This window comes from Chiloscyllium punctatum, chromosome 18 (genome assembly GCF_047496795.1).
Source record: "Chiloscyllium punctatum isolate Juve2018m chromosome 18, sChiPun1.3, whole genome shotgun sequence".
Taxonomy (NCBI): domain Eukaryota; kingdom Metazoa; phylum Chordata; class Chondrichthyes; order Orectolobiformes; family Hemiscylliidae; genus Chiloscyllium; species Chiloscyllium punctatum.
The window spans coordinates 88,402,173-88,419,127 of NC_092756.1; the positions used below are offsets into that span (position 1 = coordinate 88,402,173).

The 16,955-nt window shown below is 42.1% G+C and overlaps 1 protein-coding gene across 2 annotated transcripts in view; it reads left to right on the forward strand.

The window, feature by feature from the left end:
* Positions 1 to 12,601: 12,601 nt before the first annotated feature.
* The window catches only part of LOC140489292 (ADP-ribosylation factor-binding protein GGA1-like), a 59,955-nt gene continuing 55,601 nt past the window's right edge, over positions 12,602 to 16,955 (forward strand). Inside the window, exon 1 of one of the 2 annotated variants that reach the window (XM_072588680.1) lies at positions 12,602 to 12,656. In XM_072588680.1, the coding sequence (XP_072444781.1) occupies positions 12,614 to 12,656 (43 nt within the window). In that variant the 5' untranslated portion in view covers positions 12,602 to 12,613. Of the gene's footprint in view, positions 12,657 to 12,678; positions 12,858 to 16,955 lie in introns of those variants that run through there. The other variant, XM_072588681.1, reaches the window with a different exon arrangement.

Below are 16,955 nucleotides of genomic sequence, written 5' to 3' on the forward strand. Positions count from 1 at the left end.
TGGACTTGTTGGGCCGAAGGGCCTGTTTCCACACTGTAAGTAATCTAAAAAAAAACAGTAAGTTCCTGCAGACTGTAATGTTGTTTACAATGAGTTGAAATATATTGGCTAGGACTGTGAGGATAACTTCCTTGTTCTTCTTAAAAAGAATGTGGTGGGGTGTTTTGCATTTTTCTGAGAAGTGCCTCATTTTAACATTTCATTTGAAAGCTGGCTGTGCAGTACATCCTGATAACCATTCTGGAGTAAGTGAGGACTGCAGATGCTGGAGATCAGAGTCAAAAAGTGTGACGCTGGAACAGCCCCACATCCCTAATGAGGCGTTTACACCCGAATCGCTGACTATCCTGCTCCTCACACTCTGCCTGACCTGTTGTGCTAAACCGTTCTGGGGTGTCAACCTTGATTTTTGTGCTGAAGCCCTGGAGTGGAACTTGAACATTGTGACTCTGGCTAAGGAGTCCCATGTACTGATGCATAGCAGACACTTACATGACACATGCCCTGAGAATGGTCTACATTTTCAGTATCGAGTTCAATAATTTTAAGGCCTGAACTCTCCCATGTTCTAGCCCCCAACCCCACACACCAGGCCTTGTTATAACATAGTCTGCCATTACACACTACTTATTGTTAGCCACTAACAGTCTCCACTAACAGCTATTCACTCTCCTCATCAGATCATTATCCACTCCTTTGTCTGTCCAACTGTTCTCTCTATTTGGGCTCAATTCCCATTTATTGTTTACTCCTTACCCACTGTTCCCACCCTATCCTCTGCATATAGAGTGACATTTTCCTAGCTGCCATCAGTTCTGAGGAAGGGTCACCGGGCGTGAAACATTAACTCTGATTTCTCTTCTTAGATGCTGCCAGACCTGCTGAGCTTTTCCAGCAACTTCTGTTTTTGTACACTTATCCACTTTCAGTCCATCCATTTTCTCCAAATGGCAACACAGTAGGTCCAGTAATGGAAGAAATTTCATAGGCACCATCCATTTCTCAAAGGCAACACTGGAACTAATGGCTTCACTTTGACACATATTACTCACACATTTAATCAGTGATGGGCAGTACACTGAATGCCATATAGACTCACAGACTCAGATATTTACAGCACAAATGAGGTCATTCAGCCCGCTGTATTTGCAGAGGCAACAAAGATCTTACTCCCATTTTCCAGCTCTTGGCCCAAAGCTGTGGAGGCTATGGCAACACAAGTGGATATCTAAATTTAACCTAAATGTTACAAGAGTCTTTGACTCACCCAATGAAGTTCCAGACTCCCACCATCCTGAGTGAAAACATTTCTCCTCGACTCTCTTCTTAGCCTTCTATCTCTTACCATGAATTTATGTCTCTTAGTTATTGACTTGGTTAAGTGCCTTCCTATCCATTCTATTTATAATCCTATAATTTTCAATCTTGGTCAGGTTGTGCTGTAGTTTCCAGTACTCCCACCTGGGCCCATTTATTATAGAAACCTCTTTTGTCAAAGCGCTGTGCAGTGTGTGCTATAGTCAGGTTTCTCAGGTATACGTGGAATTTTGGCATTTATTGCTTAATAAATGGAGTCTAAAAATTGGGAAGTATTGTTGCAACTGTACAAGGCATCGGTGAAATTCCTTCTGGGGTAATGTGTATAGTTTTCACCACCTTTCTTGAGAAAGAATACAGTTACAATTCAGAGGAGGTTCATCAGATCTAATCCAGAGGTGAAAGACTTGTCTTCTGAGGAGACATTGAGCAGTTTAGGCCTATACTCACGAGAGTTTAGAAGAATGAGAGATCTAGTTAGGGTATATAAGATGCTAATGGAGATTGACAAAGTAGATGAAGAGTTTATGGGGCAATCTAGAACAAGAGGTTATAGTTTTAGAATAAGGGATAGCAAATTTAAAACAGAAATAAGGAGGGATTAGGAGGAATTACTTCTCTCAGAAGGTTGTGAATCTGTTGGAATTCACTGCCCCACAGTGTGTTGGATTTCAGGACACAGAATAAATTTAAGTAGGAAATCGATTTTTAATTAGTAATAGATTAAAGAGTAATGGCAAGTGGGCAAAACAGTGGAATTCAGGTTGAGTTGAGACCAGCCATGATTGTATTGAATGGTGGAGCAGGCTCGACAGGCTGAATTTCTAAGTTCTTATGTTCTTGAAGTGCAAGTCCTTAAAGGAAGTAAGTCTACCAAAAGTAAGTCTACCTACTTTAAATTGGAGCCAAGAGACACAGAAATGTCTTAATTGGATGCCAGGCTAGGAAATCAGGTAAATATGAATGAAACAAGATGCAAATCCTTTTCTTGATATTTGGTTGACCTACCAGAGTGCAGCATTATATACCTGTGCCTCCTATTTACTCACCCACTGTCCTATAAGTCTTTCTTTCATGGTATTATGGCAAGCAGATGTGGAATATAATATGGGAAAATCTGAAGTTACTTTGGTAGGAAAACAGAAATGCAGACCTGGGTGTTCTTATTCACAGGTCACAGAAAGCTAACATGCAGTTGTAGCAACCAATTAAGAAGGTAAATCTAATGCTGATCTTTATCACGAGAAGATTTGAGTACAAGGATTAGTAGTATGGCTACAGTTGTGTAGAGCCTTGGTGAGACTGTAGCTGCGCAGTTTTGATCTCCTTACCTAATCTAGGACATACGTGCCACAGATGGAGTACAATAAAGGTTAACCAGACTGATTCCTGGGATAGCAAGATTATCCTATGAGGAGAAATTGAGGAATCTGGCTTCTGCATACTCTAGAGTTTTGAGGAATGTGAGTTGATGACATTGAAACATACAATATTCTTACAGGGTGTAAGAGTAGATGCAGGAAGGATGTTTCACCTGGCTGGAGTGGGGGAGGTGTCAAGAATTGGGTCAGAATCTCAGAATAAGGAGAGTGAGAAGAAGACAAATTTCTTCACTCAGAGGGTAGTGAATCTTTGGAATTTTGTTCTCTAGAAGGCTGTGGAGGCTTAGATAATGAGAAAGGTCAAGAGAAAGGTGGATAGATGTTAGATATTAAATTATCAAGAGATATTGAGTGGAAATTGACAGAGGAGATGATCAAATATGATCTGCTTGAAGCTCACGCTCATGGGATCAGCTGGCATACTCCTGCTCCTATGAGGTTTTCTGCAATAAGCAAGAAAAGCAGATAGGGCCAGGCTTTATTGTCTCATCAGAAAGACAAGATCTTGACCATTTGAGTTAAAAATCACACAACACCAGGTTATAGTCCAACAGGTTTAATTGGAAGCACACTAGCTTTCGGAGCGACGCTCCTTCATCAGGTGATAGCGGAGGGCTCGATCGTAACACAGAATTTATAGCAAAAATTTGCAGTGTGACACCCACACACACCCTTATAGACACACACACTCCCACATGCACCCCCTCACAGACTTAAGACACTCTGCACTCACTACACACACACACACTTTCTCACACTCACAATCCCCACCCCAGACAGACAGACACACACAGACAGACAAAGACCCACATGCACACATGTATTTTGTGGGGTGAATTTGTACTTGCAGAGTTACATTGCATTTTGCTCAAAAACTGCATACATTCATGTAGAACTCTGAGCTCAAAAACTGCATGAATTTATGTAAAACTCTGTTATCTCACTTTTTAGATTACAATCAATCTAATCATCAGGTCATAGACAGAGAACACAGGGGGCTAACACCTTCAACATATTGTCTAGCTATCACCATTGTTAACAGCTAACCCGAGAATGCAACTTTTAAAAAAAGGTTTTGTGATTTACACATGAAAGAAGTGAAACTATCACTGTATTCTAACAGATGAAAGGCTTAACAGATAATCAATTTTTCAATGTATAATTTCAGTTACATCACACTGCAAATTTTTGCTATAAATTCTGTGTTACGATCGAGCCCTCCACAATCACCTGATGAAGGAGCGTCGCTCTGAAAGCTAGTGTGCTTCCAATTAAACCTGTTGGACTATAACCTGGTGTTGTGTGATTTTTAACTTTGTACACCCCAGTCCAACACTGGCATCTCCAAATCTTGACCATTTGACACTCCCTCAAACTCACACTGGAGTGTCAGCTTTCACTTCCATGCTTAAACCTCTAAAGCTACAACCTTGCTATGTAGTGTGGCAAGGGTGCTACCTGCTGAGCCACCGCTGATTTTTCTATTCTGGTCTTTTGAGAAAATTAAAAGCAATTAATCAAATTAACAAATGAACAGCCCCTATTTTAATATAATTTCTTTAAAATTTCTGTGGTAATGAATTTATAGGCACTTGGTTAAAGTTAGGAACAATGAGAAGCATAGTCAGCGGGGGACTTCAACTATCCAATTATTGACTGGGATCACTACAGTACAAGTACTATAGATGGGTCAGTTTTTGTCCAGTGTGTGCAGGAGGGCTTCCTGACACAAAATGTAGACAGGCTTATAAGGGGCTAAGCCACTTTAGATTTAATACTGGGGAACGAGCCTGGCCAGGTGTTAGATTTGGAAGTAGGTGAGCACTTTGGAGACAATGATCACAATTCTGTCAGGTTTATTTTAGTGATGGAAAGGGATAGGTGTACTCCACCGAGCAAGAGTTACAGCTGGGGGAAGGGAAATTACGATGCAATTAGAAAAGATTTAGGAAGCATAGAATGGGGAAGGAAACTGCAAGGGATGAGCGCATTAAAAATGTGGAGCTTTTTCAAGGAAAAGCTCCTGTGTGTCCAAGATAAGTATGTACCTGTCAGGCAGGGAGGAAGATATAGAACGCGTGAGCCGTGGTTTACTAAGGAAGTGGAATCCCTGGTCAAGAAGAAGAAGAAGGCTTATGTTAGGACAAAATGTGAAAACTCAGTTAGGGAGCTTGAGGGTTACAAGGAAATCAGGAAAGACCTAAAAAGAGAGCTCAGAAGAGCCAGGAGGAGACATGAGAAGTTGTTGACAAGTAGGATCAGGGTTAACCCTAAGGCTTTCCATAGGTATGTCAGGAATAAAAGAACAACGGGAGTTAAATTAGGGCCAATCAAGGATAATAGTGGGAAGTTGTGTGTGGAATCAGAGGAGATAGGGGAAGCACGAAATAAATATTTTTCGACAGTGTTCACTATAGAAAATGAAAATGTTGGCAAGGATATACTTGCATCTAGACTAGAAGAGATTGAGGTTCACAAGGAAGAGGTATTAGAAATAATGCAGAGTGTGAAAATAGACAAGTCCCCTGGGCTGGATGGGATTTATCCTAGGATCCGCTGGGAGGCAAGGGAAGAGATTGCCGAGCCTTTGGCATTGATCTTCAAATCATCATTGTCTACAGGAATAGTGCCTGAGGATTGGAGGATAGCAAATGTGGTTCCCTTGTTCAAAGAGGGTAGTAGAGATAACCCTGGTAATTACAGACCAGTGAGTCTCACTTCAGTTGGAAAAGTATTGGAAAAGGTTATAAGAGATAGGATTTATAACCATCTAGAAAAGAATAATCTGATCAGTGACAGTCAGCACGGTTTTGTGAAGGGTAGGTTGTGCCTAGCAAATCTTATTGAGTTTTTTGACAAAGTGACCAAACAGGTAGATGAGAGAAAACCGGTTGATGTGGTATATATGGATTTCAGCAAGGCGTTCGATAAGGTTCCCCACAGTAGGCTTTTATACAAAATGCGGAGGAATGGGATTATGGGAAACATAGCAGTTTGGATTAGTAATTGGCTTGCTGAAAGAAAACAGAGGGTTGCAGTTGATGGAAGATGTTCATCTTGGTGTCCAGTTACTAGCGGCGTACCGCAAGGGTCAGTGTTGGGTCCACTGCTGTTCGTCATTTTTATAAATGACCTGGATGTGGGCTTAGAAGGGTGGATTAATAAATTTACGGACGACTCTAAGGTCGCTGGAGTTGTGGATAATGATGAAGGATGTAGTAGGTTGCAGAGAGACATAGATAGGCTGCAGAGCTGGGCTGAGAGGTGGCAAATGGAGTTTAATGTGGACAAGTGTGAGGTGATATACTTTGGATAGAGTAATCAAAATGCAAAGTACTGGGCTAATGGTAAGATTCTTGGGAGTGCAGATGAGCAGAGAGATCTCAGTGTCCACGTACACAGATTCCTGAAAGTTGCCACCCAGATTGACAGGGTTGTTAAGAAGGTATACAGTGTTTTGGCCTTTATTAATAGAGGGATTGAGTTCTGGAGTCACGAGGTTATACTGCAGCTGTACAAAGCTCTGGTACGGCCACACTTGGAGTATTGTGTACAGTTCTGGTCACCACATTATAAGAAGGATGTGGAAGCTTTGGAAAGGGTGCAGAGGAGATTTACTAGGATGTTGCCTGGTTTGGAAGGAATGTCTTACGAGGAAAGGCTGAGGGCCTTGAGGCTGTTTTCATTAGAGTGAAGAAGGTTGAGAGGTGACTTAATAGAGACATACAAGATAATCAGAGGGTTAGATAGAGTGGACAGGGAGAGCCTTTTTCTAAGTATGGGAACGGCAAACACGAGGGGACACAACTTTAAAGTGAGGGGAGATAGCTGTAAGACAGATGTCAGAGGTAGTTTCTTTACTCAGAGAGTAGGAAGGGTATGGAATGCTTTGCCTGCAACGGTAGTAGATTCGCCAAGTTAACTGCATTTAAGTCGTTATTGGACAGGCATATGGATGTACATGGAATAGTGTAGGTGAGATGGGCTTCAGATTCGTAAGACAGGGCGGCGCAACATCGAGGGCTGAAGGGCCGGTACTGCGCTGGAATGTTCTATGTAATTCAAGCCTGCACTAAATCACACCAATGGATTCCAAATCCATTACCTTAACCACTCGGCCATAACTACAGGTTAGTCATGTTGTTGTATTCTTTTGAATAATCAAATAAGAAATCAAACCAGATTAGACAACATTACCAGGAAGTAGTCTCTTAAAGAAACACTGGACAAAGCCAAATCCACAAATTAAACTTAAAATTTAAAACTAGTTGTAGGAGGAGCACCCTGCCTTTCAGTCAGGAAAGACTCAAGTGTATCAACAGAAATCACACACCCCCTCTCCAGGGGAAAATCCCTAACTGTTAGTGCTTGAATTTGTCTATTAATTGCAGTTTGAAACACTGTTAAACATTTACTTAAGCATGTCTCACAACCTCCAAGTATTTTGCTACTGAATGAATGATGAAAAACTAGTTTTGAAAAAAGTAGTTTTGAAGTGTAGCTGTAAGGTAGGGAACAACAGAGGCCAAATTGCTCACCTCAAGCTCCCACAAACAGCATTGTGACAATGCTTTTCTTTGAAGTGGTGCCATGGGAACTTTTATGACCAAGTATGAGGGCAGACAGGTCCTCAGTTTAACAAACAACAGCATCTCCAACAGAGCTATAGTTAAGCCTCAGCTTTGTCTGAATGTAGCATCTGGATCAGGAGGTGAACCAACAGCTTTCATACTAAAAGGTAAGGTGATAAAACACGGTGTCTTGTACATCCAACACTCATGATGTATGTTTATTCCTAATTACTATTCCTATTACTCATGAACAGAAATAATTATAAATGGGGAATAAATGGTATCAACGTGGGAATGAGATTGCTGATATTAAAAGTACAGCCAACACTGAGTTATAAGACACAGGATCTAAACAAATATGGTACTAACAGAAGCTGGCCCTTCATGGTTTCAGAAGAACTGACTTCAGATATGCTGTTTCTCACATGTTCCCATTATTTCTGTCCAGATATGGCTGCTGTAAATTAGTAATAGATTAACTCAAATTTGCAATATTTGCTACAGTTGCCTGTAACCATAGTTATTGCTAAAGTCCTATCTCTGTGATATCAAAGATAGGAAATAATTGCATGTCATTGCTTGTCAATGACTCAACTTATTTTAGTACCGGTCTGTGGTTGGCACATACAAACATTATTCTGTTACAAAAGGAACTAAGGTCAAATGCCAAACTTCCAACAGAGTTAGAAAAGAGAAATTAGAAATATGCTACATATTACAAAGTGTAATAGAAGTTTTGAACTCTCTTCCATAAATGACAGTTGATGCACGATCACTTATTAATTCTAAATCTGAGATAGATAATTTTTTGTTAAGCAAAGATATTAAAATATATGGAGTTAGGCTACGGATCAGCCATGATCTCATTGAATGATAGAACAGGCTTAGGGGCTGAATGGTCTACTCCTGTTCTTATGTCCAATGATTCTATGTCAACAGCACCTCCAACATAGTAACAAAAAAAAACCCCTCCCTTACTCATGGCAGTATAATCTGACAAACTACAGAAGGTTAAATTAGGACAGGTGATTAAAAGCTCACCACAGTGGTAGCTGTACCATCTACAAATGCACTGCGCAAATAATCAAGACCCCTTTAATAACACCTCCTAAATCTGCTATCTCTACCACAGGAGATGCGTGGTAACGCCAACACTTGCAAGTTCCCTTCAGGTTGCACACCTGATTTGAAGCTTTATGGCCGTTCTTTCACTGTGGTGGGTCAAAATGCTGAAATTCCCTAACAGCACCATGGGTGAATTTACACCCCAAGGATGGTAGCAGTTCAAGAAAGCAGTTGAAAAGATTTACAAAGATGTTGCCAGGGTTGGAAGATTTGAGCTATAGGGAGAGGCTGAATAGACTGGGCCTGTTTACCCTGGAGCATTAGAAGCTGAGGGGTGACCTCATAGAAGTTTATAAAATCATGAGGGGCATGGATAGGATAAATACATAAAGTCTTTTCCCGGGGGTGGGTGAGTCCAGAACTAGAGGGCATGGTTTAGGGTGAGAAAGGAAAGATACAAAAGTGACTTAAGGGGCAACTTTTTCATGCAGAAGTGCTGGCAAATGAGACTAGATTAGATTAGGATATCTGGTCAGCATGGATTAGTTGGACCGAAGGGTCTGTTTCTATGCTGTACTTCTCTATGACTCTACGACCTCCAGGGCAATTAGAGATGAGTACAGATGTTACCTCAACTTAGAGATGTCCACATCTCCTAAAAGAACATTTTAGAAATCTGATGAACAGGTGTAAAAATATCTGGCTAGGTTGTCTAAATCATTGCATGCCATCAGTTGGGATGATGAGCAGTCATGCTGTAAGTCCTGGTACAACTCCTTATATGACCTTGCTTGTCCTGTTTTAGTTAATGTGATAGAAAGTCTGTAGGTCAGAGTTCACCTCAGTAAAAGAGCTAATGAAATTTGACAAAATAATCCCCTTTGTTTATTAAAGGTTCTTAGAGATTAAGTGCACAAATAGATAAATGACATACCAGATGTCAATCACTTCCAACCAGAGGACAGCAAATATTTGCAGTGGTGAAATTGTAAAATAAGATTTGTCATCTCCTTGTTACACACAGTCAGCAGTGACATTATCCTGACCTTTAGAGAGAAGGACTGTTATGGGAAAAAAGCATTTTTTTAAAAATCCCAAACTTCATATTAAGTTTGATAGATTAGCAACCATTCACCTGAAATGTTAAATCAAGGTCTCTACTACCTATCTGCTAAATCAGATGTTAAAATGAGTCCATGATATGCATTTGAAGGAGAACAAAGATGTTTCTCCCTAGTGTCCTGGTCAAGATGTTTTCCCTCAACCAATGCTATTAAAACAGACTAACTAGTCATTTCATGCAATAATATTTGTGGACCTTGCTGTGTGCAAATTGGCTGTAAAGCTGAAGTTCAATTAAACAACAATTAAGTTCATTAGGTTCGAAATAATTTAGGGTATCCCAATGACACAAACAACTATTTGGTTGCAAATCTTTTAATGGAAGAATAATTTAGAAATAGATGAGCATAGAAACCATAACAGAGAAAGGCTTTTTGGCCCATCAGTTTCAATGAAATTGGTGCTACATTTTCAATGCTTCTGAACATAAGGAATGGGAGCAGTTTGGTCCTTCGAGCCTGCTGTGCCCTTTCAATTTGATCATCTGCTTTGACCCCGACTTCCTGTACTATCCCTATATCTTAAAACAATGGATAATGCAAGTGGACACAGCCTTAATGTCGCTTCTCCAGAAAGGCAATGCTGCATGACCTGAGCACTGTACCAACATGATAAACTTGATAATTGATTCAACTCTGACACTGACAGCTTGAATTTCTCAGAGAGGAGAGTGCATCACTCTGCTAAGCTGTCACTCTGACAATGATATTACCTAATTAACAAATAATTCCTTGTTAGGACAGAACTGAAACATTGCTCAAAAGAGACATAGTTTCTGTTCATTCCTATTTGCCCTTGAGAAGGTGATGATGAGTCACTTTCTTAACCTACTGCAATCCATGTGGGACAGGTTGACCCACAGTGACATGAAGGAGAGAGGTTTGGATTTGGATGCTGCTGCACTTAAGGACAACGATATTGTTTTCAATCAGGACAGTGTGTGGTTTGGAGGAGAATGTGCAGATCTCGGTCTTACAAATATGTCTCTTGTCCTTGTGCTCTAGGTAGTGGGTTTGGGAAGGTGCTGCTCGAGGCAGTTGGGAAGAGTTGCTGAGTTTGTTCAGTGTTTGCATGTGTTTTCATTCTTTCATGGGACATGATCATCACTGAAAGGCCAATATTTGTTGCCCATCTGTAAATGTTCTTGAACTAAGTGGTTCACTAAGCCACTTCAGAGGTGTGTGTGGATCCATTACTGTAGATCTAGAGTTACACAAGGGCCACACCAAGCAAGGATACCATTGAACGTCATCATTAACAATCAGTGGCAGATTATGGAATTCCAGATTCTTTTTAGGAATCACTATGTTTATTAATTACTTAAATAAAAGGTGTGGATGCTTGAAATCTGAACTAAAAACAGAAAACTCTGGTTATACTGAGCAGATCTGGCAGCAGTGTCTGTGCAAAGAGAAACAGAGTTAATGTTTCCAGAACAGGGACTCTGCTTTTCTGAACAGTCACATTGGACACGAAATGTCAACTCGGTCTCTCTCTTCACAGATGCTGCTATCAGACCTGATGAGTTTCTCCAGCAACTTTTTGAACAAATCAATTAATTGCATTTTTAAAAACTGTTTCACAGGATGTGGGGGTTGCCAACTAGGTGAGCATTTATTGCCCAGAAGGAAAAACCAGGAAAGTTTGTTTTGTATACCTTACAACAGTGCACCAGTGTGACTGGTGTGTTCATTTCCAAATATTACTGCTTAATCATTCTGGGTGCCCACTCCTAGCTGCCCTTGAGAAGATGGTGGTAAGCAATGTTCTCCCTAAGCTGCCTTGAGAAGATGATGGTAAGCAATGTTCTCCCTTAGCTACACTGCACACACGATGATTGGCGTCATTCACAGCATTGAACTTTGGAAGTTTCTGCTACACGCCAGTCTTGGACGTCAGAGTAGAAGAAAAAATAATTGCAGAAACTTAGGTGGTGAGCTACCTTCTTCGAATTCTGCAGTCCATTTCTTTTACTGTTCATTGAAATGGCAAAACCTCTCAGATCGTTAGCGTGAACTTCTGGAAGGCTCATCTGGTGACGTTAGCCCTGTGCCTCCATCTATATTTATGCTCAAAACATCAATCCTTCTGCTCCTTGGATGCTCCCTGACCTGCTGTGCTTTTCCAGCAACACACTCTCAACACTGTAGTCAATCATCCCCAGGATAGTCATTGCTATTATAAAAGGAGTAGTGAGATGCCTACCTCTTTAAGAGCAGCATTAAGGGTGCCTCTTCCTTTAAGAGTAGCAGTAAGGGTGCCTGTCCCTTTAAGAGTAGCAGCCACAGTGCCTACTGTGCAAGACAAGTGAGAGTACCTACCTCTTTGAGAACTGTCATGAAGATGCCTACTCCTGACAGGATTTAGAGGTGCCGGTGTTGGACTGGGGTGTACAAAGTTAAAAATCACACAACACCAGGTTATAGTCCAACAGGTTTAATTGGAAGCACACTAGCTTTCGGGTGAAGGAGCGTCGCTCCGAAAGCTAGTGTGCTTCCAATTAAACCTAAAAATCACAAAACGTTGTACACCCCAGTCCAACACCGGCATCTCCAATCATGTCCAATTAAACCTGTTGGACTATAACCTGGTGTTGTGTGATTTTTAACTTTGTACTCCTGACAGAGCAGCTGTGAAGCTGTCTACTTCTTTAAGAGCAGCAATGAGGCGATGACACTAAATGTGGCGTGAAGATGCCTACTCTTTAACAGCAGCAGTGTGTGTGCCTGTCCCTTTAACAGTAGCAGTGAAGGTCCCTCCTCCTCGAAGAGCAGTGAGGGCACCTGCTCCTCTAAGAGCAGCAGTAGTGCCGGGCTTTTTTATAACAATGAAGGTGCTTACTCCTTTTACAGCAGCAGTGAAGGTGTCTGCCTCGTTCACAGCAGCACTGAGCGTGCCTGCTCCTTTAAGTGCAGCAATGGTGCCTGATCTTTGCGAGCGTGCCTGGCCCTTTAACAGCAGCAGCAAAGGTGTATATTTCTTTAAGAGCAGAAGCGGGAGCGCCTGGCCCTTTAACAGCAGCAGCAAAGGTATATATTTCTTTAAGAGCAGAAGCGGGAGCGCCTGGCCCTTTAACAGCAGCAGCGAAGGTGTCTGCCCCTTTAAGAGCCAGCGCCACCTGTCGGCGGGAGGAGAGAAGTTGAAGTCGGATCCAAGATGGCGGCGCCGCCGGAGGAGGAGAGTTTGGAGTCGAGACTGAGTGAGTGTGAGCGGCAGAAAATAAAACACCCGCCGCACAGACTGACAATAAATAAACACGTTTATTTTCGGGGGCTGGGGTAGGACACAGACTGGCATTGGGCCGCTTTTATATTTTTCTCGTGAAAATTAAACGCGGGGCCCACAACCTTGTAGAACTCGCCTCAGAACATTCTAGAAGGCAGATTTCGGCTCATGGAGGGTGGGTACATCTCCAGAAGCGGAGATTTAAAACGTGCTTTGAAGCTTCACTCTTTTAAAAATGTCCTTTTTATTTTTGTGCCCGCGGCAGCAATTGTTGGTTGTTTTGAGTGGATTTGGAAGGACTAGGGGGTGGGGAAAGGGGCCGGAAGTGATGATGATTGACATGTTCATCGACCAATAGCCGGCCAGTTGGCTTTGCGTCATCCGCCAATCAAGGAACCGCTGGGCGGGACTTCCGCTCCTGTGTCTTTATGAATGGATCTGGCTTCAGTCGCACTTTACCTCTAGTATCTGGAGCTGGCTCTAAATCTGTCTGTCTTTATATTGACAGTCATGAGCTTAGGTTCAAGACAGGCTGTCACCAGACTTCAGCTTCTTTATACTGCATCAAGACTCAACATTATGTTTTTATCAGATGAAAGTGAGGACTGTAGATGTTGGAGAGTCAGAGTCAAAAAATGTGGTGTTGGAAAAAGGCAGCAAGTCACAAGCATCTGTGGAACAGGAGAGTTGACATTTCAGGCATATACCCTTCATCAGGAATGTCGACTCTCCTGTCCTTGGATTAGATTAGATTAGATTACTTGCAGTGTGGAAACAGGCCCTTCGGCCCAACAAGTCCACACCGCCCCACCGAAGCGTAACCCACCCATACCCCTACATCTACATTTACCCCTTACCTAACACTATGGGCAATTTAGCATAGCCAATTCACCTGGTAATTTAGCATGGCCAATTCACCTGGCAATTTAGCACGGCCAATTCACCTGGCCTGCACATCTTTGGACTGTGGGAGGAAACCGGAGCACCCCCGGAGGAAACCCACGCAGACACGGGGAGAACGTGCAAACTCCACACAGTCAGTCGCCTGAGGCGGGAATTGAACCTGGGTCTCAGGCGCTGTGAGGCAGCAGTGCTAACCACTGTGCCACCGTGCCGCCCACTGTGCTGCCCACGGATGCTGCCTGACCTGCTGTACTTTTCCAGAGTGATAATTTTCGGCTATATTTTGCCACACTACCAGAATGATGTGGATGCTTTTGGAGTGGATACATAGAAGGTTTACCAGGATTTTGCTTGGTATGTGGGATTTTACCTCTGAAGAAAAGTTGGAAAGACGGTTTGTTTTCACTGGTGTGCAGGAGGTTGAGGGGTGACCTGATGGAAGTTTATAGGATTGTGAATGGCATGGTTAGAGTGGAAAGTGTGAGTTGTTTTCCCAGGGTCAAGGGGTCAATTACGAGATGACACAGGTTCAAGATGCTGGACTGGGGCTGGGTACGGGGTTTAAAAGAGATGTGCGAGTCAAGTTTTTTTCACTCAAAAGCGTGGTAAGTGCCTGGAATGTGCTGCCAGAGGTGGAAGCAGACCCAACAGCAATATTCAAGAAGCACCTTGACAAATACATGAATAGGAAAGGAATAAAGGGATACAGATAAGTGAAGACAGTTTTAATATGGAAGGGTAAAATGTGTCAATGCTGACTTGGAAGACCTGTTCCTGTGCTGCATTGTTCCTGGTTTGTTTGTATATGATCAGACATCCTTACAGTTATGTGATGGTCTTAGTATCGTACAGCATACAAACAGCTCCTTTGGCCCACATGTCTCTGCTGACCCGCAAGCACCAAGCTATGCTATTCCCATTTACCTCCACTTGGTTCATAGCCTACTACACCTTGGGGATGGGCCAGGAAAGTAGGCTTGAGTTATTGGATGAGCCACAATCCTGTAAAGTGGCAGAACAGGCTGAAGGGGCTGAAGGGCTTACTTCTGTTTCTCATGGTCACATGCTCTTGTGTTTTTGGAAGACTGCACTTAGTCCTCATTATCTAAGGACATAAGGAGCAGAATAGGCAATTCGGTCCCTTAAGTATGCTCTGCTGTCCAGTACCATCATGGGCTGGTCTTATCTCTGTCTCAACTTCACTTTCCTGCTTGCTTCCTAGAGCCCTTCAATGCATTACTCATTAAAAATCTGTCTGCCTCTTCCTCAAATTTACTCTCCTGCTGCAGTCTGATGATGAATTCCACAGATTTACTGACCCTTTGAGAGAAGCAATTTTTCCTCCTCTGTTTTAAATTTATCAGCCCTTACCTTGAAGTATGACCTCATTTCTAGGTTGTCCCACAAGGGGAAATCTCCCCTCTACATCTCCTTTGTTAATTCCTTTCAGCACCTTTGTATTCTTCAATTAGATCTGCTCTCATTCTTAACTCTAGTGAGTGTAGGCCTAAGCTGTTCAATCTCTCATCATAAAATAAATCCCTTACCTCTATAATTAATCTCGTGAATCACCTTTGAACTCCCTTGAATTCAACTACGTCCTTCATGAAGGGGACCAGAACTGTACAAAATACTCCATCCATGGTCTCACTAAAGCCTTGGACAGGTGCAGCAATACTTCCCCACTTCTATACTCTATTCCTTTAGAAGCAAATGCCAAAATTCAAATTGTCTTCCTTTATTACGTGCTGTACCTGCATATAGCTTTGTGATTCATACCCGAGGACACCCAGGTGTCTCTGCACTGAAGCACTCTGCAGTTTCTCAGCTGGTGATTTGCCTCTCGGTTCTCCCCACCAATTTGTTCCCGTGGATCTGCGTGGTTGGTCTAATTTTTATCCTCATTGTTTTGTCCAGTTGTCTTCAGTAAACATTGCATGGTTCTTTGTGGTATGCAGGAGAGGTATCCGCATTATATTTTTACCTGCGGGAAGCCCCATCCCTCTCAGATAATGAGGAGTGAGTATATTCCATGAGCTCTAACTCTGATGCTTGTCAGTCCACCCCACTAGTTACTTTCCATGTGTTTATAACACATTATTGTGGCTGAATTTCAGCTTCTGCCTCACTATCACTTTCTCCTTAACTCTTCCCCAGCAAAGAGCAGCTCTAACATCACTAGGATGCTACATGATCCTGAAGCCCTTGTTCAACAATTTGACATGTTTTATGCATTGTGGACCAGGGAATGGTGCTTTTACAAGAGATCGGCCCATTTCTGTGTACTCGGGCTGCCTTGTACATGAGCTGTAGGTTTCTCACTAAAAGTCTACCTATAGTTGTTTGGTCATTTAGAACTTGAGTATTGCTGAACAAAAAGGTGTTTTGTCAAAGCTTCTTCCTTGCATTCATTGTTTGTAAGAAATACAAAGAGGGAGCAACTGCATTTATGTTACACCTTTCATATGTGTTAAGTGTTATTTTCTTTGGTATTTCTTATGAATTGTCCTGATGAGTGCAAAATAAAGATCTTCAACAAAATGTAATGAGTGCAAAAGTAAACCTTTACCCCTCTCAGTTCCAAGGAAGAGTCATGTTGGGCTCATATATTAATTCTGTTTCTCTTTCCATAAATGTTGCTAGAGCTGCTGAGTTTCTCCAGGACTTTGTTTTCATCCCTATCCCTCTCTATTCATTGGATCCATATTTGTGGCAACCAGCCTTAATTTGTGAACTCTGGGGTATGATGTGTAGTTTTGATCCTTCTGCTTAAGGAGAGATTCTTGCATTGGAGGCAGCTCACTTGACACATTCCTGTGATGAGGATGTCTGGTGTTGAAAGTTTGGATCTATACTCATTGAAGTTTGGGAGAGTGAGAAGCTATCTTCTTAACGTCAGATTCTGAGGAGGCTTGACAGTAGATGTTGCAAGGTTGTTTTCCTTTTTATGAGGGGATCTTAGAGCTAAGGCCGCAGTTTCAAAATAAAAAGTTTCCCATTTAAGGTGGTGATGAGGAAACAATTCTGCTTTCAGACAATCAGTCTTTGCAGTTCTGACCTCCCAGAGAGCATTGGAGGCTGGTTGATTGAATACATTCCAGTCTGAGCTAGATAAATGTTCTGATTGACAAGGGAACCAAGAGTAATGAGGGACAGGCAGGAAAGTGGAGTTAAAGTTCTGTCAGATTAGCCACAATATTATTGACTGTTTGTGCAGGCTCAATGGGCTGAATGGCCTCTATTTCTTATGTTTTGTCTTTACCCATTTGCGATACTCCATAAAACATATTGCTGTGACCAAGCTACTGGCCACTTGCCCTTGAACCTATTTTGTGTTGTGTAATGGCAAATTCTGCTTCAAAATATTTCT